Genomic DNA, 27917 nt, shown 5'->3' with positions numbered 1-27917 from the left:
TCAACACAGATACAAAATAGGTGAAAATAAAAATAGATGTATTGTAATCATAGACTAGCTAGACATAATATAGATAAGATAAGGTAGATTAAAACAGTCAAAAACTGATTTATTGTGATTTTCATTCCGTTTAGAAAGGATTATTTTTGTAGAAAAAAAAGACAAGAGACATTTTGAAAAGTCAAAATATTTTTTTTTTTGAAGTATTTTTTAAATTTATAATATAATGACTGCATTTATTATATTAAACGGTTTTTTAAATCAAAATTCAGGTGAATATTTTCATCTCAAGCATTGGTTACATAGAATCTTAGAAACAAACAATTTCTAAAATTTAAAATATTTTGTATCACGTGACCTTGGTTTAAAACAACGAACAGTCTGTTAGATTTCATATATCACATTCAATCCTAGTTCTGCTAGTTTGGGTCCCAATATCTGATCAAAAGCCTCGTTTTCAGCCACGGTGAAGTTCTTCCAGTCTCCTACCCCACCTATGGAAGGATTAAATATAAACGTCAATGTATATTTCATTTACTAGTATTCCTTCACTTCTTTATAAGTTTCGTATTTTATATACTTTTGAAAATAGCAAATACTGATTTTATTCATGTTCCCCATTCTTTATCACTGCATGTGGTCTTTACTTTCTAATTTTCGATGCTTTTTTTTAAAAAAAAACTCTTCTACATGCTATCATTTTTGCTAGACTGTGCATTTCTTCGTTTTTAAAATCCTGTACAAGATTGTCATTTTATTGAATACAAGCATAAACATTTTAAAGAATGTATATTTTAAAAAAATAACATTTTTTCTCACTACGTATGATTGGAATGCTTTATCTAGTTAAAAGAGAAGCTTCATCTATACATGTGGAAAAAAACCCCATAAAATCGATTGGAAATAATACTCTCAGTTAAGGATAGAGTAGAAAAACATTAAACCTTTTCTGTAAAAAATATGCAAGTTTTCCTTCATTGTTATTCTGGAAATTCCCTTGGGTATAGTTGAATGTTTATGAGTGGACATGATATCAAAATCGCATTTTCTGGCTATCTCTTCTATCAGCTCTGGAGAAGAATCAAGATGAAGAAAATCTGATATCGCTTGAACAGTTTGCTCAAGGTTCTGCAAGATAAATAAAAATAAATTGAAACAATAGTGTATCTCACACACAAAAATAAGAAATTTAATTATTTTTATCGCTATATTTTTCTTTTATCTGTAAACTCTGTAATTCACAAAAACTAATTATCACCCTCTTCATGTCTTCGTACGATATTTCCAAAAGTGGATAATCGGGGTTTTCTTTCTGAAATGTCCTCCATTCTTTTATCCAGTCGATCCAACCCCCACATGGAACTATAAATAAAGGGTTTTACTCTTCATTCTTTCTACCGAAACTATTCTAATATGCTAAATAAAAGCAGTTCTCATGAACGAATAACTAAAAAAGAAATATATTAAAAAGATTTTTTTCTTAACCTTTTGATAAATCGTTTAAAGTTAGAATACAGTTCAGCTTGAAAAATGTCATTTTGATACCTTCTCCACTGATAAAATGTCTCAAAAAATCGGAAAAAGACATATCCACTGTGTTGTAATATCGTAGCTTTTTGGTGAAGTTAAAGTATGAAACTGCAACATCTTTTGGGTTCCGGAATACATGGATGATCTTGCAACGTCTCTCCAACAAATGTTTTGGCAGGTGTCGTGGATACATATGTGAGGTATGGACACCATTCGTTCTCTGAGCGATATCTATCTCCTCCCTTGGATTGAAATCAAAACAGGGCACCAATCTGTCCATATATTCCGAATTTCCATTCTTTAGCATGTAACATATTTCATACGTCCAACGTGTACCTGGATTCAATGTAAAATCACGTATATTTCAAAGCCTCTGTTTATTCCTAATATAACTGTACATTTTTATGTAAAACCTAAAGTTAAAAGAATTTTATATTTACAAATATACTTTATTTTTTTTTTGAAATTGGACATATATCTGATCTTTAAAAATCCAACGAACCTGACTTAGGGTATGAAACAATACATCTTTAAATGTGAGATCATTTAATTCAGCCAGGTATTTAGGTACATCAACATCCGCTTTGGCCCCAAGGAAGTTAGGAAAATAATAGCCGTCATAGTCCAACACTGTGACGAATGGTATTCCTTTATCATTCAATAAAGTTTTCATTTCTAAATCAATAAAATAATAATAATATCATACAGTGTATTATTATGTTTATAAAACATACCTATAAAAGGTATAAGCAACATCTTCGTAAGTAAACAAGATTTTTTCTTTCGCATAATTTTGTGATTTATCAATTAACAAATGTAATTTCGTTTTATGTTTCGACTGGATATATTTCAGTGACCGTGAAATGAAAGACATCACAGATTCTGACACATTTTTTTTCAATATTTGGATGTTTTATTGACTATAGACGACAAGGAACAATTAAAACTAAATAGTATGAAAAACAAAATTACATGTATATGAGCTTTCCCACCGCCACATTTCTTTATGTAGTGATACTCCGCTATCACATGCTTATGGTGTTTATGTCCTTCAACATATTCGATACTCAAGAGTCATTTTTGTTAATACTATCTAAGATATCAGCACCTCGGTATGTTCTTCACATTTGTTACATCTTATTGCTTTAATTGTCATGGGTATCGGCGTGGAAAGGCGGCCCGTGTTCGTGCTGGTTATCTTGCAATCCTTTGTTTACATCTTATTGCAGTTACGTGTATTTGTGTTTGTTTGTATATATCACTGATTTGTGCAACTGATGCAAGTCTCTTTGGTATGTTACTCTTATTCATAATCAGCATTAAAAGAAGTACACATTCATTTATTTATTATCGTTACAGAGTGCTGTATAGGATACATCAATCTTCAACGGTAACGATTGATTACACTGAACAGAAACTAAGTGAGTGGCTATATATAGCGGCTCTAAGATTAAGCGAGGGACCAAACAAATATGGCGGAAAAAACGCTTTTACAAATCGTGTTCTGCTTTAAGGAGGCTACCCACAGATAAGCTGATGTAAAAGGAATTTCAAAAATCTCGTTTACAGTAAATTTTCGTGAATTCTATGCTTGTTAGCAAATATATCGATCATATTGTATTTTGGCTTCTCAGTTGCTTCTCATCCATTCTCATTTATTGTTAGACTGAGGAATGTAATATATCAACATGATCAGTACATAGGGCCTGACTGGTCAACAAAGGATGCTTTCTCATTTTAGGCTCACAATTCCACTTCTGAGATTTCTGGGGTTCCTAGTTTATGCCCTTTTCACAGATTTAATTTTTTTTTACTTTTTTTCTGTAAACTTTTTTCTAGGGAAAAATATACGCAAGCTCCCCCTCCTGTTTATAGAGCACAGGGTCACATTAAAATGAAATATGTACTCCTTTTTTACGTTAATCTATTTTCCCAAAGTCAAAATAAATTCAGTTTGCAGTGGGTCCTAATTATTGGTATGATGTTATAAGTATAGATATTAAAAACTTAATTAGCAAAGGGGAACAATCGAATCTATATGGTTCATGAATCTCCAAAATCTAATTTTGAAATTTTGAATCTTGATATTAAAAGAGCCTTCTGGTCTAGCCTGCGATGTAGAAGTCAAAAATCAGAACTTTTATCACCCGGCTTTAAAGATTTGAAAATCCCCAATGTTAAAGGTTTAAATGAGTGCTTGTCAGTTTTCTTATTTATGATATATATACTACTAATGATTCAAAGAAAATTGGAATGATATAGAGATTTTGAAAATTAAATACAAAACAAACATAAACCCTTTCCATTCGATTGTTTCATATAAACAGTTAAAATTTTTAAAGCATAAATCGAAAAATTTAAAATCAAAGTAAATTATAAACTGAAAAGCATACAGACCTAGCATATAGATGTAGCTTACGACTTGTTTTAAATACTACTTCAAATACCAGGACGTTATATAATCAAATGTAATCTATGTTTTTGATAGATAACATAACACAGTTTTGCAAGAGAGGTTATATAGTATTGAGGGGCCTGCTTTAAAGGAATAAACTTTATATACAAGGGATATAGCAATACAATAACATATTTTCGTGGGGTCAAATTTTTGTGCTTTGTGGAAAAACTCTTGGTTCGTGGGGATTATATTTTGTTAATGAAGCATTGTTTAGTTGTTATGTTGGTAACATTTCACATTTTGTGGTGAACATGAATTCGCGAGTTTCTTCATACTTCGAAAACAACGAAAATTAAACCTCAAGGAATTTGTTGATTTCCAGTATCTTTATATACAAGATATACAGCATTCTGTAAAATTAAAGCTGCGCTGAGACACTTCTGTATTCCTTTCCCGAGAAATGGTCACCTACCATAAAATCTATTTTTTCCAAATAAAAACACCTACCATTAAATCGTAATATTTTTTTTTCAAATAAAAACAACAAGGTACTTTAATTGATATAATCTCAGCGATGATAAAACCCGTAGAGAAAAGAATAAATAAGAAGCAAATGTTCTATCTTAAAATTTGTAGGAGGGGTACCCTTTTGTCACCTGCTCGCCCGCCATTTTCACCATTTCAATAACCGTATTTTTTCCTTGGAAAATCACCGTAAAAATTATAAAGTTTCTTTATGAAAGTAGAAATTAATTTCTCTCTGAGAAATTGATTTTTTCGTTTGCCTTTTTAAAGATTTTTTATGAAAACTCTTGTATATTGACAGTAAATTACACAAAGAGAGTAATGTCTAATTATACTGTGTAACTTCAGTTATCAGATTGCAAAATAATAAATAATACAACAGATTATTTCTAGATTTTGCTTTAATACTATTACTGAACAAAATATTATGATTTGAAATTCTAGTATAACCGAAAGGTTTCTTATTTATTTGAACTGTTTGTTTCAAAGATGCCCGAGACTTCGCATGGCAGGAAATAAGAATGGAAATGTCTTTTAAAAAAAGATTATAAGAAATTATGATGCAGAAAACATGAAATTTCATAAAAGGTATTTATTTTTATCTTTTATCCATATCTACATACAATTAAGAAATACCTGATTTTAAGAATTGATATAATGTAATCATATAATTGGTAAAATTAATCAATTTACAAAATATTTAGCAATATATTATGCATAAGGTACCAGTACGTTTTTTTTTTCGAGAATACATGGTTTGATTTTCATTCTGTTTAGAAATGATGTATTTGGAAAATAAATTAAACTCCTAAAAACCAAAATAGGTTTTATTCTTTTTATCGCGATTTGCATTGTGAATATTCATTAATGAAACACATATTAGCAATTTTTTAATTATATTTGAAACTCACATTTAGAGAGAACTTTCTTATTAAAAAAAAAGAATATCTATTTAAAATATATTTATTCAAATTAATGAAATAGATTGAACAGCTGTCATTAATGTCTGTGAACATTCTCTTCCAGCTACAGAATAAAACAAACAAATAAACTCGTTAGACTTCATTGTCAGTTATTTTGTAATACGTGACCCTGGTTTATATCACGTAAGACCTTGTTAGAGTTCATATGTCACATTCAATCCTAGTTCTGCTAGTTTGCGTTCAAATTTCTGATCAAAAGCCTCGTTTTCAGCCACGGTGCAGTGGTTTTTCCATTCTCCTACTCCGCCTATGGAAGAATTAAACATTAAACATCAACATGAGTATTTCACTCATTATTTCACTTTTATTAGTTTGATAGTTTCAAAAATTTAAATATAGAAAATGATGATATTCTTCATTTATTTTACACTGCACCACAGGTTTACAAACATACTTGACATGTGTTCTTTACTTTCTAATTTATTTTTCATTTTGTGTCGTTCATTAGCACTGTTTGTTGCACGAAAACTTCAAAACTGATTTTTTTCATAATTAAATTTTAAAAATCCTACTTTTGTTTTCTATCTTACTGCAAGCCTTTGTCAATGGGAAAAACCCTAGCTTAAAGGTTAATTTGTACAAATATTACTATGCATTAGTGTTTTTTAAACGAGTTGCTTTCTATGTCCTTATCGATTGTGTTTCAAAATTCTAGATGGTCCTGTATTTGAAACAGGCATGCCCATTCTAAAGATACATATTTTAATATTTTTTTTACATATACTTGATTTAAATGGCTCACTTAATATCGAAAAATAATCCACACCAGCAAAAAAATCAAGATAGAAAAACGAACGGTAATAATACATGAAATATATATTGTATAGTGGTATATTATATATTGAAAAGTAATCAGGTTCAAAGTCCCTTGCCGAGGTTGGCTTCTGATATTTATGGTCTTAATTTTTTTGTCAGGTATATTTTTAGTTTCTACACACAGAGCTTAATTAAAAATAAAATAAAAAATGAGGGCCATTATCCTTCTTTTGGCACTATTGTACATTTATTATTATTTTTGCACTAAAAATTTGTGTCTTAATAAAAAAAACATCTTCGATATTTTCAATCCAATATTTTTACACAAATAAAGCATTGAACAAAATAAATCATACGTCTGTTGAAAAAAGACACTTTCTGCATTTACAAAATGTGATTTTTTTGGCATTGAAAATTTAATAAGCAAGACAATTATTTTTAAGATTAAACTTTTGCTGCTTTTAAGCAGATAGGTCAATTTATCTTAAATATCTAGAAAAGAACATCAAAATATGGGCGTATGATGCGAATTTTTAAATATTGCTAAATAAATGTCAATTTTATGTTAAAATTGGCTCAATTTATTTCCTGGACTTTTGATCAGAATATATTTACTCTATGTGTCACGATTCGTTAAAAGATTGAATAAGAAATAATATGATAGATATTTCAGAACCAGCAAAACAGCTTTATGTGCAACCAACATGGAAAAATAGAAATTTAAAATTAACAGTGGTGCATATAGTTCACTATGGAAAAATGATCATTTTCTTCTAAAAAAAAAAAACAAACCTGCCACGAAATATAGTTCCCAGCTTTTCATTGAATATAGTTCAATTTTCATTGTGGAATCCAGATTTAATGTTAGAACTTAAGAATTGCGAGGGATTTTAGAAATAATTGTCAAGACCAAAATCTGCTCAAAAGCACAGGATCGACCCGCCTTCAGCAATACAAAATAGAGGCAGAGCAAACACGGACCTCTAAAACTTCAGAGGTGGGAACAGGTGCCATTGAGGAGTGAGCATACACTGTCGACGGGTCACACCCGCTGTGTGCTCCTTGTCATGATCGGGAAATAGCGGAAAACTCTGTCAACAATTCAGTGTGTTGATAATGGCCTAACAATTAGGATGAAAAACGTCAGTCCGCATTTAATCCAATGATAAATTGTATTTGCTGACAAGGTCATAGTATCGACCATAGAACTTTAAAAAATAATGACTTTAAACGAGAGTGCTAATATTCGTATTTCATCAACTTATTTGTCAATAATTGACCTCTTTTTCAAAATCAAATTTAAGTCCAGAAAAATACAAAAGTCATATGAACTTTTCTTTTTCTCCACAGGTAGAGATAAATCCGACTATAACAAACAGTTCATTTATGGAGAAAAGCGTTTTTTGAACTAAGTTATGTCTTCTTATGTGCCTTTTAATACTGAAATCAGTATAAAAAATTATGAAGTATTAGCGTTTTAGAGGAATTTCACCGAAATTCCTATTTTAAGTAACGATAGCAACACTGTTCAACAAAATCAAAACTTTATGCACTAAGATATGTAACTTCGAAGTGTAGTCTACTTATTTGCCAAGCTATGATTGATTGTGATACATGTTAATATTGCCTCCCTGATTTGAATATATAGTATTATACATATGATCGGAAACAACTTCTTTCAAATTAATAGATCCTCAACTTATCATACAAACACTGAATACAATATGATTGTCATAACAAATAAATAATTTTAAGACATATAAGTACCCTGAGTAATGAATAAGAGCTCTAATGTTACATATACACTGTTTACGATGATTATTGAACAAGGAGCTTGCATATTTTTTATTTAGAGCATATCATATCATATCAATCATTTAGTATGACCATTTTATGGTTTTTGCTAAAATACCAACATAATAAAACTGTTAAGGAAAAAAAATTGAGCCATAAAAATGCAGTTTCTTATGTATCCATACCTACTAGTATTTGTTTGATTTGATTTTGTCCATTTTATCTGTATGGGTGGTTTCAATACTTTTTCATCCATAGTCGCTATTGCTGTAAAAGTTCACCCAACCGAAAATTCCAATATGACACTTTAATTTTCCCCAAATTTACATAAGGAACAGGTGAGAATCTCTTACTTGTTGACCCGTTTACCTGATCGAAAAATACATCGTAGACGCTCGCACCAAAGTGTTAAATGACACGCAATTCATTCATCATAAGACTGAGAACCCCTCGGTTTTCTACAACAGCTAAACCTTTCCTCGTAAGCTTTGTGTAGACCATTAATATGTTAGTCCAACACACAACTCTATGTGTGTTGTACCCGAGAGTTAATATTATCGAAAAATCTCGCAAGCCACGTGACGAGACTTGCAGCTTACTCGTCATATTACAGGTTCATTTATCCGCATCATAGATGTCTATTTCCTGAAACTTTTGAGTGCTGTCGGTCTTTCAGACAATTTATTTTTTTTGACAGATTTTCGTTTGATACGAAAAGTAACTGAGAGACACGATTCAAAGGAACTACCCAAGGTAAGTTTATTCTTTTTATAGCCCATTCAAGTATTTCTGTGTCAGTGGAGCTTGATATTGATGAAGCTGTTCACATTTCCATATCTATTATGTAAGTTTTCAACTTAAAGCTGAACACTACTAATAAAAGGCATTGTCCGCCATATTAAATTTCTCGTCCATCGGCACTATACCCTATACCCCTATGTAAGCCACACCTCAATTAAAAATTCAATTAAGGTACATGTGTATTTCGCAATTAAGGTATTGAGGACAGAAGAGTACAGATGTACGTCTTAAATTGCCGTGTTATTCGGTCTCTGTAAAATTATTATCATTTTACAAACAGCGTGACAGTTTGCTTGATGGGGCGTGCTAATATTTTGTGTGCTTATTAGTTATCATATTACTCTTCGATTGGATCAATAAAATCAATTCTAATTTGCATATGAAACTCGAAATACGACAATACCTTGATAATACTGGCCAATCACATTGAATGATTGTTTCCCAGTACGGCATTTGTAGTTAGCAGCAACACGTGGTCAGTCAAAGTCGTTTTCTGTCCTCAAAAGAGCATGTATCATATTTGTTGCGATTTGACCGGATGGGTTTTTAAATACGTATAAGAAAATTTAAAGAATGGAATTAGTACTGTGTAGCTATCAATATCATCATTATAGGAAGTAAAACTTGATTTGTCCGTTCACACGTGTTTATTCAATGAGATTGGTCAGTATTGTCAGTGGTATTGCTGGGTGACTGTGTTTCACACGCAAAATATTATTGATTCCATTGAAATCAAACATCCAATCGATGAGTAAAATGATAATCAGCATACAAACTTTTTACACGCCCTATGAAGCAAAATGCCACGTTTTTTGTAAAACGATAATATATCACATTTTACGCACTTTTCTCCGAGACATATGTAATATATATCAATATATTATTTGCAAACAGAAAATGCATATCAAACAAGGAATAAATGCACAAAATCTAAGACCAAAGGAATAGTGCATGTCGATCACGAGCTTTAAGTGTGCAATCGGATGTAACGAAAGCGAAGGGTTCATATATATCTGTGTGACAGTGCCTGTTCAGCTTTAACCTCGTGTGTAAAACTCAATCGATGTTTATTTAAGCTGCCATTGTGATTTTATCTTTCTTTTTATGCCTACAGTAGCCTAGGTCACACAACTCCCCTTCCCCCACTCAAACGACGTTTCATGTAAGACTAACAATGCAGCAACAGTATAGGTGACCTAGATTATACATACAGATCTCTATAAAGAGAGGAACGAACGACAACTCTGCGACGGAAATTGATATGATTGTAGATCTTGAATGTCCTATATTAAGAATTTTCATTCATTTTGTAACCCTTGAATATGCCTAAAAAATTGTAATAACTTTAAAAACTTGCTTTAAACAGAGAACAAATACTCTAATATTTGGATTTGAATTATTTTTTTTATGTATTTTGTGTTTAAATGTTCATGGGTTAATAAGATAATTATAATGGAATAATCATATGAGAAAAAGTGCCACGTGGCCTGAGGACTCTACAAAGGGATGTTTCAGTACTTTCATTATATATTCAAACATTAACACTTCCATCAGTTATCTATATTTAGAACTCTTGTCATTTCTCTCTGATTTATAGATGGCAGATTGTAGTGATCAGGTTTCAGAGAAGGAGCTGATATCAATGAAGGGCTTTGAACAAAGTTTGCCTAAGCAGCCGACAGCCCCATTTCAGTCTGATCCAGGTAGTCCTCCGTCCTACGAGGAAGCAGTTCAAGGACAAGACAAGCCTTCTCCTCTTAATTATGGTGGGGTGTACCCTCCTATGCCCCCTTCGCAACAGGGTTTGGGCTCTGATAACACATCTTCCCATGGTCAACATTTCAGTGGACCTCACAAAGATCTGTCTAAGGGTCGTGAGACTAATGATCACCCCTTTCAACAGAGTAATGTAAAACAAAGTGAGGGACCAGCCGTCTTACAAAATTTTCAAAAAGCTTCAAGCAAACCTCCAAAAAAGCTAAAATTTCTGTTAGACATCTGTCCTAGACGCATGGATGAACCCGAACACGTTAAGATATCAGGAATTACTTTTCTAGCGAACGGGAATATTGTAATTACTGATAAGGCAAACCTTATACTGAAGATTTATGATGACAAGAAAATTCTGCTTTGGCAAAGAAAACTTGATTCCGAACCCTGTGACGTCACACAAGATCCAACAGGCGAAATTGCTGTTGCATCCCCAGATGAGCACAGAGTTAGCTTTTTTAAGTCACATAACCTTTCCCCTGTTCTAAACAAGGTGGTTACAAATCCAAACTCAAAATGTTTTGGTTTAACTGCAACTGATGAGTACCTTTTTGTCATATGGCAAGAAAGTAATGGCTCTGAAAGCATTCGTATTTATAATGACCAATACTCTGAAATTAAAAAATTAAGCGTGGCCGCCGAACGCTTTCTGGCCGTAGATCCAGCAACTCAGGATCTTTTTTACAGAGTTTTGAATTTTGGCAATGACCAAATCAAGTGTACCTATGCCTTCAGCGACGGCAAAACAAAATGGAAAATTAAAATTCAAGATCCATTATTAGAAGGGATGGCACTTTTAAAATCCGGAATTCTTGTAACATCTTCCTCTGGATTAAGTTTTCTAGATTTTAGGGATCATACTTTTAGGTCACTTTTGAGTCCAAAACATGTAAGCGTCCTCTCTGTCAATAGAGACCGGTCCAAGATTGCCATGGTGATTAATGAAGGTTATTTAACTGATGATAAGAATGATGTGGTACGATTGTTTGATATTATTTACTGAGAACTTGATTGGATAAATGGGCAAAATTGTTCAATATTCCTGCATTTTACATTGTAAACCTCAAATGATAAATTTCTCGTGTTTCTTCATATCTATGATATCCATGCACTATTTTGTTCATCTGTATTGTTTTGTAATTAGAATATGTATATAAATTTTTACTGTGTGACTAGCATAAATTATGACAATTGTCTGGTAGTACTTAACATGTATGCCTTCGATATCATTGAGTTGTATTTATTTCAAGAAACATACTGCAAGAAGAATTTTTGGTTGAACAATACATTAATAGCAATATACGAGGGTTGTCCCGTAAAATCGTGGACAAGTTGTCTAGTTTGAAAAATAATCATCACTGCGTTCTGAAATTTTCACCACTTTTTAGTAGATAAATTATGAATATACATAGCAAATTTCAAATATATATATGCATAGGTAAACAAATTGTGATATTTTATGTTATGTACTGTATCGCCCTACGGCGCACGGATGATAACGTCAAAGTGTCTAAAACAGCGTCACGTTTCATCTTTGCTAAACTTAAAGTTGGATAAGCCCCACTTAAATTTAGAAATTTTTATTGATTTACATATGTGAGTATCTATGACCAGTTAAGAAACCAATGTGGCACACTCATGCGATCTTCTGAATATTTATTAGCAAGTTACACACAGTATTCTCACCATCATTCAACTAAAAGAGAATCTCACATCGACCGTCGACAGTGACAGCGTCCTTTGCTATTACAAATGGCAGTCTGTCCATATGTTTTGTACTATCTGGGGACTCGACCACGAAGACTTCACTAAGAAAACTTTCATTTCATTTATATACTAAAGATCTGGAGATATTTTTCACATTTTCTTTCTTCTGTATTCATTTAAAGTCTCTTAAGGCGTCATTACAACATCCTAATCTCTCTGAACTGCTCTCCGGTGCGCCGTAACGTCATAAAAAGTCGCCATTTTTCGTGCATTGTGTTTATTACTTTCCCATTTCAAATGCTCGGAAAACTGCCAAAAATTAACCAAATGCTTTGAAATTTTTTAAAAGATGACAGAATTGATTAAGGAATGGAGTAAGGATAATTTTCATCCTAATCTTATGTTTTGAAAACTTTTATTACGAATTAATTCTTATGTCTTCTCTAATATAACCTTGCTATTTTTACCGTGCGCCGTAGGACAATACCTTGTGCACATTCAAGCAGAATAAAATCTTTATTTTTGAATATATATTATAAAAAACATTATGATTCACTTAAATATGATGAATAAACATTTACTGAAAATTTCAGCTTAGTGCGCCCATTACTTTTCGAGAAAAACGCTTTGTCCACGATTTTATGGGACAACCCTCGTACATGTACTTACTTGAAATTTTTTTTAAGCACAGTGCATTTGTCATTTACAGTGAAAAGTCAATGATATTTTTCTTTGCATTTTATAAAATGTAATACATTTGATAAATCATTTAAAACTTTGAATCAAAGAATTCTCTTAAGGATGACGTTTATTAAGCAAGAGATGTTTAAAAACAAAAATTGTTTTGAATGGACATGTTAGCTCTGTTTTAAAGCAATATCAGTTCAAAAATATGATTTTCCTATTTGAAGAAATATGCAAGAACAAACAAATATCTATTTTGATGCGGAAGAAATTTATAAAAAAAAATTTGTTATTGCTCTTGATGTAAAGTTATAGAAACTTATTTCATTTTGTGTCAATGTAATAGCTTTACAGTCTTAAAATAAACATACATGTTGTAATTTTTTGTTTTTATTTTTATGAGATTGTACATGTAGCATTGTTCATCAGTATAAGAAATATAATGAACAAAGCTGCATTTAGGTAAATTGTAAATTATAATACAGCAGTCAAGAGATATATGTTCTATTGTTCTTATTTACCTGCATCACATGAGATGCACATCAAACATACTATAGGAATGGAAAAATCATGAAAATATCTGTTCCAAGGTTAGCATGATTTCCTTTCTTTGCACTCTAAACTGTATATGATAGTTGAACACTTTTGGCTGGAGTGTCATAAAATATGGAAGAACACTTCATAAATTCATTAATTTATACAAAATGATAAAAAGCAAGACTCGTGTTCTTATTTATGCTTTCGTGACTATAAGATACCGTGCACTGGAAATTTAGTGGGTGACGTGGAGGTCGTGGATCAGGTCTCATTTTTGTGACCAATGAGTATAAAAGTTTTGACCTGGGATATAGCATTATTCTAACATCAGGTATTACCAAAACCTATTTCATAAAACACATAAAAATGAGAAAAACGAGGTGCTTCGACCATTAAGTCCCCACCTCAGACTCCAACTGGTTGCGTCTCTCCTTTTCAATAATCCTGGATCCGCTACTGCTGTGATGAAATAATATGTTGCAAGATTCTTGAAACAAATGGGGAATTGCTCTAACAAAAAATCGATTAACATCCTACAGACATTTTCTGAGACACAGTTAGCGCTTATTCTAATTTTATGTGCTCTTTAATACTGAAACTGATGAACAATTCGGTTCATATGAACCTGAAGCACATTTGCAGCTCTGTTCTGCAGCATGTTAAATAATAAAGAGGGTGTGTGTGTGAGTGTGTGTATAGAGCATTTATTAAAAATGCCAAATGAGATTACAGATTTTACAATTCATGAATGCAGCAGAAGGTGGGGCCCTAACTATACTGTACTCTTAGTTAATCTGGGTTGCGTTAGAGAAAATGTAGTACAAGCTAGAAACGTAATGAAAATAGCATGAAAAAAAAAATAAAAAAAAATAACTACCAGTAAGGGACTAATTTTATTCTGATTCATAAAAGATTCATCTATCGAAAACATATTAAAGAAAAAGTTGGTTTTTCCCTCCTAGTTTAATTTAATTTTGGAGATATTCGAGAAACCAAAAATCTATATTCTCTTAATTCTTTAAAGATTTTTTCGAATTTCTTTTACGTTTATTGTTAGGCTGTTCGCAGCTAAGCTTTAATGTCATATTTAAGCTCAACTTTGTTTTAAGGCTTAAATGTCCTTTTAATCACAACTCGTTGATCTTGGAGATTTGATCTTGGTCAAGTGTGAATTGTATTCAAGTCAATTTCTTTTGACTTAGCTAACAGTACAGAGGCGATACAGTTCAAATGCTAAAGTGAGTGGAACGGTGAGCTATACCTGATTTAAGGAAGTTTTCTCTCTTATTAGACATTGATGCTGCTTCTTGTGTTTTATTTTTTCACTGATATAAATACAATATTTCCCCAAACCCTCCTCACATAATCTTATATTTTACTAGCATATAGATTCGGTGAGTATAATTTGTCTATAGAAAGGCACATTTGAAATCAGAAAATAATGTATTTCAGAAAGAATTCTTCAAAATGTGAATACATTATAAAGCAAAATATTTTGAACTTCAAAATATTTTGACATACACAGAAACAACAGTGATTAAAGTGTTTTGGAGTGGAATGGAATTTCGATGCTTTCATTATTTCATGACACCTTTTACTATTTATTCGTGAAATAAAAAAGTCTTTCAATAAGAGAGATATCTCTATAGCAAAGAGAGATATCTCTTTAGCTTATAGACATATCTCTTTGACTAATAGAGGTATCTTTATTCCTTAGAGAGATATATCTTTAAACAAGAGAGATATCTCTTTTTGTAAGAGAGATATCTCTTTTAATAATAATAATAATAATAACCTTTATTTATCCAGGATAACACAATTAGCATAAAGCTAGTTTTCATTGTGGTCCTGCATTAAAAAATATTTACAATCACATAAGGATATACAAAATTAACATCTTAATATAACCACAAGCTATAAAAATACAACACATACATATATAAACATGAAGAAGCATATCTTTTATACACTTAGACATTGGGGAAAAATCCATTTTAAGTATTGAGTTTGTTAAAATACTCAGTGAGATACACAGATTTAAAAATATCCACTGACCTAGAATTTCGAACATTTTGTGACAGTTTGTTCCATAAAATAGCAGATGAATATCTAAAAGAACGTTTGTAATTTTCTGTTTTGGCTCGTGGTAAATACAATATGTTCGACATATAATCATTCGACCTGGTTTGGCGACAATTGACATCTCTTGTATATTGAAACACATTCAAATAATCTGGCATTTGATTGTTTAAAACCTTAAATAGAAAAGTGACCTGTCTAAACATAAAATAATCCTTGATTGGCATCCAGTTTAAACAGGAAAATAAAAAGGTAGTAGGAGTTAAAACATCTCGAATGTTTAAGAGTATCCTAGCTGCCCTCTTTTGAAGTTTGTACAACTTTTCTAAAAACATTTGATTTTTCACATTGCACCAAACAGTGGAACAGTAAGTAAAATGCGGAAATACAATACTATTAAAAACCTTAATTAAAGCATTCGGTGGCATAAAATGACTCACTCTCTTAAGCACAGCAAGTTTTCTTAAAATTTTCTTTGAAATAAAGTCAATATGAACATCCCAAGATAAAGTATTATCAATATAAACACCAAGTAATTTGGCCTGCTTCACAAATTCAATTTGAACATCAATAAAATTTATGATAAGATTTCTACATTTTTGTAACTCTTTGGATGTGCCAATAAGCATGCACTGCCTTTTTTGGAGATTTATACTGAGCTTATTTTTAATCATCCATTGAATTCCTAACTCTAAATCTTCTTGAAGTTTTCTCTCAATAACCACTGTATACAAAGTGCTAATCGAAAATCTACTTGATTTGCATCACTAGCTATATTTGTTTGGATCATTCGAAGTCTCTATCTGCACATTTAGACAAAAAATGTGCTTTTATTTACGTTTTCTTACTACTAATAAAACTACTTCAAACAATATGAGACTTCTTCTTGGTATATTTAAAGATTATGATATTTTTGTTTCATCTACCCCTCCATAAACATCTGTAGCACGCGTTTTTCACGCATCTAATGGTCATTTTTCGACTAATCATCCACTGGAATGGACTGTTGAAATTATTTCAATAAAACATTTATTGTAATGTTTAATATGAATCTTTATCAAACGTAAGCTATCAAATTCGACCACCAGGTCTTCTTTATAACTTGACAATTACATCAAATATGCACCTACCCAACTTTTCCAGAGCTATTTTTGGTTTGCGTAGAAAATATCCAGAAAGCTATCTTTGTTGTCATGACAGCTATACTTTTTTCGAGTATACATATAGCATTTAGGCCTAGTGCAGTTAGTAAAATAATTTACTAAAGTTACTTTATGTTTGCAACAGTACTGTACAATATTTTCTTCCCCAGACTCCTCTTACATTTCAACAATGGCCCAATCCGTAGGAGGTCCATGTGTCATATGCTCACCTTAAGCGTTTTATGCTCAATCGGTGAGTGTGATACATATGTATTTATATAAATTATAGAAAAAGTAGTGTGGCCTCTTGGTAAGTTACTTAGGTACGAAGGAGAGTACAAACACACAGGCACCTGACGTTACTTATTTTTCTTTTAATAAAATAAATTATACCCCTATCTAATAACATTTTGAACCTTTCTTGACAGTATCTTTTTTTAAATTTCTAATGGAAGCAACTGAATTGACGTTTTCGTTTCGTTAATTTATATGTTTAGTTCCATTTTTTCATTCCGGAATAAAGGATTGCTCAAGCATAAATTTCTTCGGGAAACGGGAGGGGGTGACATTGCTGTCCATAACACTAAAAGATCCCAACACAAAAATCCTATTTTATGGTTGGGGATGGGGTCGGCTTAATTGGTGGACAAGCTACATTCTTCCATATATATTCTCATTTTTTCCTATCAACTTATGACAGTCATTCATCAACAAAAACATACCAAATTAAGAATTTTCATGTCGTTCACCAATTTACATGTACTATTGTAAAATTTTAAACAATTTTAAAGATCGATTTCAACTCTTAGACTTTACATATACACATGGTTTTGTAAATATTTAGTGGTATATATATGCATTCAAAAAAAAACAAAATTTTGATTTGATTATAATGATTAAAACGCATTCAACTTCAAATCTTAATGCCGCTTCGTTCATTTACTAATTTCAATTCAGCCAAATAAGCGTTAAGAAGAGATTGCATGGAATATTAAAAAAAATGTTCATGTAATAAAAAGAAAACAAACGGTTGCCACATTTCTCCAAAAAAATGCATGGATCTTTTTTATAGAAATCATAACATATCCCTGAAAATCAGTTAACTTCTTTTATCGTAGACTGACTGTTTAGAGTTTGTGTTTCTTGGGAAGGGGGGGGGGGCAAAGTTATTTTGATATGGTTACTTTAATATTCTTAAATTTTAGTGCATTTGAAAAAATTATCAGGTCTTGATCCCCTGACCTATAGCCGCTTTTCTGGATCTGTTTATGGAGATATAATGCCAAATTTTAATTAAACTTTTATCTTCATAGATTCTGTTTCAGATTCTTAGTTTTAAGTTCTGATGTCTTATGATAGTGTGAAAATAGGTGAAATATTACAAAGGTTGCATTATAATCTCTTTATCATAGATTTATAAAAGAGAGAAAAAAGTGTACAAAGCGAGGACAATCACCCGCTCTATCTTCAACATATTAGATTCATATATTGTTCTAAAGACATATTGATTGAAAATTGTTTTTAGACTTATTTAGTCGAAAATGGGTACGTTTAAATATTAAATGATTCTAGCTATAAAGATTCATCTTTGAATATGAACGGATCAGGTTTCTATTCGAAGTCTTCTGTTTAAATTACGGAAAAGTAAATGCATTGTGTTTTTTTTTCATTGGCGTCTGAACCCATTCTATCTAAAAGTCGAATATTTCTGAAATGAAAAAAAAAATCGAGGATAATGAGCATTGATTTATGTCGAAAAATATACAAACAATACAAACATGTGAGCAGGGCATAAATACGGAAATCCCCCCCCCCCCGCGCCCCGGAATACCAGAGATGGGATCAGGGGCCCGTTTTACAAAAGGACTTACGACTTAAGACCAAGTTTAATTATTCATATAACTTTTTAATTAACATTTTATCAAAAATTATTTTTAACTTTTTAAAAAGAATGTGGTAAGATATTTTTACACAGACCATTTCAAAGAGAATTATTAATTTAGCAAAAATTTGCAATAATTTGAAGTTCATCATCTTAGTCGTAAGTTCTTTTGTAAAACGGGCCCCAGGTGCCTAGGAGGAGTAAGCATCCCTTGTTGATCGGTCACACTCGCTGTGAGCTCTGTGTATTGATCAAGTAAACGGAACATTTCGTGATCAAATTTAGTATAAAAACAAAGGTATAACAGTTGGGTGAAAGAAGTAAGCAAAAAAAAAAACGACCCAAGATAAAATAAATGATAGGTTGAAAAACCTTATTTGTCTCAACAAATTCGTTTCTTTAAAGCAAACTGACACACAAACATCAAGAAGACATCGTAGCATATTGTGGTTAACGCATTCAGTCTTACGCCTATTATGAGCTTTGGAAAAAATTCGAATAGTTTGTGAAGCCCTTTTTTCCGTTTTACATACCTTTAAAACATAAGTGAAAATATATTACGTGTATTTATCAATAAGTTATTTAATGACATAAACTTGAGACAGTGTCTTTGGATTATACTCTCCCTATATACGCCTTCATTCTTCAAGAAGTATTCTACTCAAATCAAACATAACATTTCTGTATCAATCGTGACAAAACGCAAATCAAGTATCGCACAAACACCAGCAATGATAGCACATTTCATCAAATTCTATATTTATTTATTTCTGTTTAACTTCTTTCGACTGATAAATGTTTCTCTTGTGATAATAAATGCCAATACTTTTTTCAGAACTGTTTAAATCGCGATAATTTTATCAAAAAACAATAAATCTTAATTTCATGCAAATCACATAAAGGATCCGAAAAAAGTATAGCCATCGCAAAAATATGTTGCAAACATAGTATAGCATTCACTCAAAACAAGAATAGCCAAATTTCTCTAAAAAGCGTAATTTATAGCAATCAGATGATGTTTCGTGGGTGAATTGAGGCGAAAACTAAGATACAATAACTTTTACAACAGAATATAGTTTGAAAAAATTAAGAACAATTGAAATAATTCAAAATGAGCGAAAATCCCATTTTAACCTAGTAAATGAAAATGGTATCGAATTTCTAACATGTTTCAACTTAAAAATTTTCTCAAATAAATTTACATTGATTCTATAAAGGTTTAATAAGTTTTCTAATTTCTTAAAGTTACTTTTACCCATATTTTGCCTGCAGAATTTTCTTTTTTACCCATAATGCATCAGAGTACCCAAAGCAATATAGCAAGTGATCCAAATCAAGTAGATTTTCGATTAGCACTTTGTATACAGTGATAACGTCTATGCATTTATCGCTTACATCCTGCGAGGTGTCGTCTGCGTACATTGTGACTGACGAGTGTTTAAGACATTTTGAGTAGTCATTGATATATAAAATAAAAAATAACGGTCCTAAAATTGACCCTTGAGGGACACCTAAAGATATTTCTTTTTCTCGAGACAGAGCACCTCGCCAACTGACACACTGCTTACGATTTAAAAGATAAGATTGAAAAAATTTAAAAGTATTTTCACAGATTCCAAATGACCTCAGCTTATGTAAAAGAACTTTATGATTGACTGTATCAAAGGCCTTACGCAGGTCAATAAACAGAACTCCAGTAAGTTTACCGTCCTCCATGTTTTTAAACCATTTATCTGTTAGATTGTCTAGTGCTGTTTCACATGAGTGACCTGGCCTAAAACCTAATTGATTTTCAGTTATTAGTTTGTTCTTTGATAAATATTCATAAAAAGAATTAAAAACATGACGCTCAATAATTTTGCTAACGACTGGCAAAATAGATACTGGTCTGTAATTGTTTACTAGATTTTCATCACCCGCTTTGTACAATGGAACTACTCTTGCTCTTTTCCATACATCAACAAATGTACACGATGATATAGATTCATTAAAAATAAAATGTAATATATCACCTATATGATTAAAAGACATCTTTAAAAGTTTTACAGACAAACCATCAATACCCGTGGCTTTCGAAGATGACATTTTAACAATTTCATTTGCAATAAATTCAATTGTGATTTCTGGAATTCTAAATGAACCTGGCGGTTTAAGTTGTTCTACTTCCGGTAAAGACGAATCAAACTGTTTAACTATTTCATACCCAATGCTACAGAAAAAATCATTGAAATAGTTAGCCATAGATTCAAAAGATGTTAAAGTTCCACTCTCCGTTTGTAATTGTGTACATGTTGAAGAATTTTGCTTTGATGGTAGAAATTGTTTTATTCTAGACCACATATCTTTTGGTCGATTGGTACATTGATCCATTGCTTCTTCTACAAAGTCCCGTTTCGCATCTCTGATCTTGAGAGTAACACGGTTTCGGCTGGCCTTATAAAGATCCCAGTCCTCCGCTGTTTTCGTTTGAAGTGCTTTTTCGTGCAGATAATCACGGTTGTGCATTTCAGTTAAAATTTCATCATTTATCCATTCCTCTGACTTAACATTTATCCGCCGTTGTTTAAAAGGTAAATGCTTGTCAATGACTTTGAAAAATTTTGCATTAAAAACATCCCACATTTGATTTACGTTACCACACTTCTTAATTTCATTCCAATCAACCTCACCGAGATCTTCGTGAAATTGGCCTTCAACTAAATCCCGAAAACTACGAAATTTTATGTTAACATGACTGTTTGTGCCGCTCTTTATTTTTCCTCGGACAGCATAAATTAAATGATGATCGCTTATACCCATATGTATTACGCCAGATTTGCATATATCCTTAGGTTCGGACACATATATGTGATCAATGAGGGTGCTGGAGTCTTTTGTTACTCTAGTGGCCTCTTTAATTATTTGAGACAGTCCCTGAGTTTTCATAATATTTTTAAGATTTGAGTTTTTATTTTCGTCCACATTAAAATCACCCATAACTATAACGTTTTACTTACAGAGATATCTTTATAAGCTAGAGAGATATCTCTTGAAGGGAGAGAGATGTCTCGAAAAGTTAGAGAGATATTATACACTTATCCAATGGTTGTGAGTGGGGTAGCTCTTTTATCAAACCCGCGACAGGGAATAGTTCCTGTCAAGGGTTTGATAAAAGAGCTATCCCACTCACAACCATTGGATAAATGTTTTATTATACTGATGTATAATACAGTTTTTGAGGTTTGATTTTTTTTTTTGAGTAAGATAATACTACAAGAATAATCTGACATCATGATGACGTAACAATGCTACTGAAGTCATTATGACATCATCAGTCAATAGATTTATCGCTGGAAATCAAAATTGGTGGCAAAAATTGCATGAAAATTTTCCGAGGGTGGATAGCAAAAACTATACCCAGGGGTATAGCTTTGCTATGCGTGGACTATCAAAGATAGCTATTTTACCTTCTTAACTTTATATAGGAAACATTTCAGAAGTATAATAAATCTTTTTAACAAGATTAAAAGAGACATTTTTCTTGGTTAGAGAGATATCTCTTAAAATTTTCAAAAAAAGATATCTTTCTAAGCTAAAGAGATATCTCCTTTCCAGTAATCCATAGAATAAGATAATTAATTCTCTCCGTTAAAACGAAAGTGAAAGAGAAAGTAAAGTCTCTGTAACAAATTTGCTGTTGTAAGAAAAAAGACTGAGTATGCAACATCCAGAATAATGTAGACAAAAATGCTATAAATCCCTTGTTTGAAACAACAAATAATAACGACAACTTCGTTGATAAAAATGCTAAACGTTTAATATTCACGAAAACGAAAGTAAGCATAAAATCTCAAAAGCAACCCACCGAATTTTCTGAGCTTATGATATAATAAACGATTAATAATTTGAATCTAGACAACACTGAATTACTTGTCATGTTTAGTAAACCTAAAAAGTAGAATATCATGAATATGTCGAAATCTAAAAATACTTTAATGCACTTCCGTGAATTAAAAAGCTTACTTCCAGTAAAGAGAGAAGTCTTTTCAAATGGAATTAAAATAAAAATTATGTAAGAGAGATATCTCTTTGCTATATAGTGATATATCTTTTTGCTAGAGATATCTCTTTAAGACACTTTTGAAAAATGTTTCTTTCACTTTGAGAGATATCTCATAAGATAAACTATTCAGAGATATCTTTTTTCCCGAAAGACATACCTCTCAAAGAGAAAAAGATATCTGTTCAAATGGAAGAGATATCTCTTTCATAAAAAGAGATATCTCTCTAAGCTTAAGAGATATCTCTTTCTCATAGAGATATCTCTTTAAAATGAAAGATATCTCTTCAAGTTGGAAGATATCTCTATTTTTTAAGAGATATTTCTTAAATGAGAGATATCTCTGTAATTTTAAGATAAATTTTATTTTCCGAATAAATAGCAAAAGGGCTTGCCATAGGTACCTCTCGTCAAAGTTGCAATGCCTATTCAACTTCATGGCAAAATTGATTTAGGTATAATAATAGTTTTAACTTTCTATTTACAATGAAAGCTATAAAGTTCATAAAAGTATACAAATGCAGTGATAAATCAATAAAAAAAAACTCAACACTATTTACATTCTCTGAAAAGCGAGTGATCAATAACTTTAAAATCAGAATTTATCACTACTGTGGACAACCTATGGAATGTCTAATATCTGCTCATGCTTTACTACGAGGTACCCAGCCCATCCAATTAAACAGTTAGTGATGTATTTAGGCTTGCCATGTTCGCACTGCCCCGACATACTGTCGGCATATCGGACATTTCCTCGGGGCCAAAGCACAGTCTGGATAACAATAGAGATGACCACAAGGAAACATACCGATAGAGGCCTTGTTCTGAGGAGAATTTTTACTGATACGGATATATACACTATTTTTACCGTTTAATCAAAGAATATATATTATGAGCAGATTCTGTATATGTCACAGAATCAGATTTTGCTTTTAAACTCCAAATGTCTCTCTGAATCACTCTGATGTAGGAGTGCATGAGTTTTAAATTGAACAGTCGATATCGATTTCCCACTCAAAATACGAGTTGTAAATGGTGTTTCTATAGCGCTGATGTGTTTTCCTTACTCGACAGGATGACATCCACTATGTTCTCCCTAGAGATTTCTCCCTCATGTTTTGCGAGTTTCGAAAATGGTCTCAGGTCGCCTATGATATTTACTTGTTTAAAGTATCAAGGATTTATTCTTTAATTCTGTATCTTGTGTTCAATGGAGTTTGTCGTATTAAAAGCATGTATTAAACATTCAAATTAATTATTTATATAATTAAGTAACAGCTTTTTAAAAAGCTTGCCTGACTAAATCAATCAATATCTGCATGAGGAGTGATAAACCTTTTGAGCAATACTTCCGTTTTTGCGAACCTTGCGGGAATGAAATTTTGATTTTATTTAGCTTTTAGAAGAATCATCTCTACACTGCATACTAAAGAGTTGTGATTCTGTGGGGGTTTTCTGCAAGTGGAGTGATCTGTTTTTGGATTTCGAACTTCTTTTTAACACTTATAAAATCTGTCACCAAATCATGCATTGTCAACATTCTAAAAGATGGATATAATATGATTTATTTTGATAAAAGTATTCATTCACTTTTAAGAGCATGTAAATTTTGGTTTTGCTGATTCTTAATTTTAACAGATGAATAAAGTGCGTTGTTATGACAAACAAGGAGGCCTCTTCGAAAATATTGAAATGTATGACCCTTTGGTCGGGGGTGATGAAAGGCTTTGTTGATTTTTTAAATAAAAAAATAATGGATTTATTCTTTGAATACTCCTTCCGCAGATAATCAAAAACTCAGTGCGTTAGTATGTTGCCTGTACAAAAAATTGGCAAATTCTTTTATTTGTGACCTAGGTAGTAGGATTTGTTAACAAAAGAGTAACTGGATTAATATTTTCAATGTTCATTTTATTTTCATCTTTTTTTTTAACTAAGGAATTTTATAATAATTGATCTACTTAAAAACAATCCTTTTGAAAGAAGAAAATCATTTCGTCTTAATATTAAGAGCAAATTGAAAAAAGCTATAAATGTGTCTTTATGTGAAAAAATAAATCTGTTATGAATTTTACATTTTTAACCTATGACCTTGAACTTGCTGAATGATTTGTGCGGATCATGACTCACCCTGGGAACTTTGAAATTGAAATCAGATTATAGGGTTCATCAAATGATAACAACCAGTAAACTATGTGTCTTAATTACAAGTTATTTTGTAAAATGTGACCCTGGTATATAAAATCTAACAGTATATTAAAGTTCATATTCTATATCCAATCCAAGTTCTGCTATATCAGGTCCAAATGTCTGATCAAAAGCCTCGTTTGCAGCCACGGTGAAGTGGTTTTTCCAGTCTCGTACCCCACCTATGGAAGAATTAAAAGAACATAAAATATAGCATAGCAGCTATGAATGGTAATTTGTACAAAAAATAAACATGTATTAATGGTTTTTTTGAACAAATGATTTCCAAACCCTTGTCATTGTTTGCTCTAAATAGAAGGTGTTCTTGTTCCTTTCAAAATTCCAGATTACCCTGTCTTTTAGACAAACACGAGCATATTAAAAATGAATATTCTAATATATTTTACTTCATTTGAATAAAATGGCTCAGTTCTTATAGATAGTTTTCGACTGACCAAAATTTAGCATGAGTTATTTCCCGTTGGCCGCCATATTGGAGGTCCAAATGCTCATATTCCTTCAATGCTCAACCAATTTTAAATTTTTATATTTGCTATTTTCAATAAGGAATCATTATTTTTTTTAAGTATATAAATTTTTGTAAGCCTCCTTTATTTAAAATAAAGTTATTTAATAAAGATTTTCTACCAAATATATCTGCTACATTCTCTTAAACTTTGTAAGAAAAAAGAGAAAAAATCCCCGAGCTGATCTCCAATATGGTGGCCAACGGAAAGTGACTCTTGCTAAACTCAGGTCTATTGAAAACTATGTATAGAAAAGAATATCTACATGCAAAAAGCCAATAAAAATCGAATAGTGATAAAAAAAAAATAAAATGCTTATTTGAGCATCAGATTAGAGGGAAAAAACCAAACCTTTACTGTAGAAAAATATGCGAATTTTCTTTCCTTGTTATTTTTGGCATGCCCTTCGGTATATTTGAATTTTTATGTGTAGACATGCTGTCAAAATTGCACTTCCTGGCTATTTCTTCGATCAGTTCTGGAGAAGAATCAAGATCAAGAAAATCTGATACTTCTTGAACAGTCTTCTTTAGATTCTGCAAGATAAATAAAAACATACTTTAAAAAAAATAAAATTTAGGAATAACTATCTTTTCATTTGTGATCTTTCGTGGCCGTTAAAAAGAAATCAATGTCGCAAATATTTGTTTTTCGTTTGACTGGTGGCATTTATAAGAACATTATAATTTTAGATTAAGCATTTGAGTACTTAACGTATCATATTTTAGCTCTTTATGCCAGGAACAAAAAATAGCTAGGATATTTTTTAGTGTGTTTTTAATTAATTTTAGGGAGGAGAGTATTACACTTTCAATCTAACGCACAGAAATGAATTTTTTTTGCGATACTTATATTTATTGATATGTTTTTCGCTCATCTTTCAATGATGTTTTACTCGTTAAATATAGATACATGTATACCCTTTTCATGCCTTCGTACGATATCTCCAAAAGTGGATAATCAGGATTATCTTTCTGAAATGTTTTCCATTCCTTTATCCAGTTGATCCAACCTCCACATGGAACTAGAAAAAAGGGGTATAAAATTCTGCAGCCATTTTTATGGTGAAAAAATAGTTTTATGAATTACCAAAGGAATTTTTTAAGATTGTGTTTTATTTTTGGCCTAGTTTTATATAAATCTACGATTTATCTTTACAAATCTCAGATTAATACCTTCTTCACTGACGAAATGTTTCAAAAATTCTGGAAAACACATATCTTCTGTATGGTAAAACGCCATTTTTTTTGGAGAAGTTAAAATATGACACTGCAACGTCCTTTGGATTCCGGTATATGTGGATGATCTTGCACCGTTTCTGTAACAAATGCTTCGGCAGGTGTCGTGGATACATATGTGAAGTGTACACACCTTTCTTACTGTGTGCGGCTTCTATTTCCTTCCTTGGGCTGTTTTCAAAGATTGGTACCATATCGTCCATATATTTCGAACTTCCATTCTTTAACATGTTACATATCTCGTGCGTCCAGTGTGTACCTGAATTTTTTTTATTGTGGTTTAAACAAAAACTTGATAGGAATTTGGAATTTATAAATTGCTTAAGGCCTGTGACTTCATGTCACGTATTGACCCATGGCCTGTGAAAAACTTCATACAGATATGAAGATATTTGCTCTGCATATTCCTATAATAAAGTGATACCACAAATGTATACGAGTATATATTAAAATATAATGCAATTCACAGGAATCTTAACTAACTGAACATTTATTAGAATATCTCTATTCAAACTTTATTTTATAATAAAAAATAAACTTAACGAAGAACTTAATAACTAAATGATTAACTAGATTTTTGTTTTTTCTTTCTGGTCTCTTATAAGTCAACAAACCTGATTTTGGATACGAAACTATGCACATTTCGCCATCTTCAAAAGTGAGCTCATTTAGGCCAGCAAGGTATTTAGAAACATCAACATCCAGTTGTGCCCCAAGATAGTTAGGAAAATAATATCCGTCATAGTCCAGTACATCTGCGAACGATTTTCCTTTATCATTCAATAAATGCTTCATTTCTAATGAACAGATAATCGAGAAAATATAACAGAGAGACAGAAAGTTAATAAATTAAAAGACCTATATGTCATGACTTTTCATCTCATGCAATAAAGTGATGTGTGTGGAGATAACGAACAGTATTCGAGCTCAAAAGTCCAATAAATATTAAAAAATAGGAGCGGAGCAAACACACACCTCAAAAACATCAGCGGTGGGATCAGGTGCCATGGAGGAGTGAGCATCCTCTGCCGACCTGTAACACCCGCCGTGTTCGCCTTGTTTGGGAAAAAACAGTAAAATCTGTGGACAATTTTGTGTGTAAATAATGGTCTAACAAATAGTATGAAATAAGTCAGTCAGCGTTTAACTTAAAGCTGAACACTTCTCATAAATAAGCACCGTCATACGAGTATATAAACCCTTCGATTTCGTTAAACCCGATTGCACACTCAAAACTCGTGGCTGTCATGTAGTATTCCTTTCATGGATATATATATATTTTGTGTTTAATCTTGGTTCTATGCGCATTTTCATTTTGTAAATAATGTATCGACATGC

General features: G+C 31.7%; 3 protein-coding genes across 3 annotated transcripts in view; 1 reads left to right on the top strand and 2 right to left on the bottom strand.

Annotated features, from left to right (window-relative positions):
* Positions 1 to 370: 370 nt before the first annotated feature.
* Positions 371 to 27401, bottom strand: LOC134239265 (amine sulfotransferase-like). Its single transcript, XM_062721439.1, has 5 exons — positions 27194 to 27401; positions 1546 to 1866; positions 1259 to 1362; positions 945 to 1128; positions 371 to 494 (listed from the first exon to the last, which is right to left on the bottom strand). Exons 1-5 carry the CDS (start codon positions 27372 to 27374, stop codon positions 385 to 387), a joined length of 900 nt encoding a protein of 299 aa, XP_062577423.1. The 5' UTR covers positions 27375 to 27401; the 3' UTR covers positions 371 to 384.
* LOC134239263 (sulfotransferase 1E1-like) overlaps positions 5476 to 27917 on the bottom strand; it is a 33097-nt gene continuing 10655 nt past the window's right edge. Inside the window, exon 6 of the mRNA XM_062721438.1 lies at positions 5476 to 5683. Within this exon, the coding sequence (XP_062577422.1) occupies positions 5571 to 5683 (113 nt within the window). The 3' untranslated portion in view covers positions 5476 to 5570. The remainder of the gene's footprint in view (positions 5684 to 27917) is intronic.
* LOC134239271 (uncharacterized) lies at positions 8520 to 11970 on the top strand. Its single transcript, XM_062721445.1, has 2 exons — positions 8520 to 8739; positions 10385 to 11970. Exon 2 carries the CDS (start codon positions 10385 to 10387, stop codon positions 11558 to 11560), a length of 1176 nt encoding a protein of 391 aa, XP_062577429.1. The 5' UTR covers positions 8520 to 8739; the 3' UTR covers positions 11561 to 11970.

Source organism: Saccostrea cucullata, unplaced genomic scaffold (genome assembly GCF_032062105.1).
Source record: "Saccostrea cucullata isolate Sc308-1 unplaced genomic scaffold, CSIRO_AGI_Scuc_v1 ctg317, whole genome shotgun sequence".
NCBI lineage: Eukaryota > Metazoa > Mollusca > Bivalvia > Ostreida > Ostreidae > Saccostrea > Saccostrea cuccullata.
This window is presented reverse-complemented; position numbering and strand designations above follow the sequence as displayed.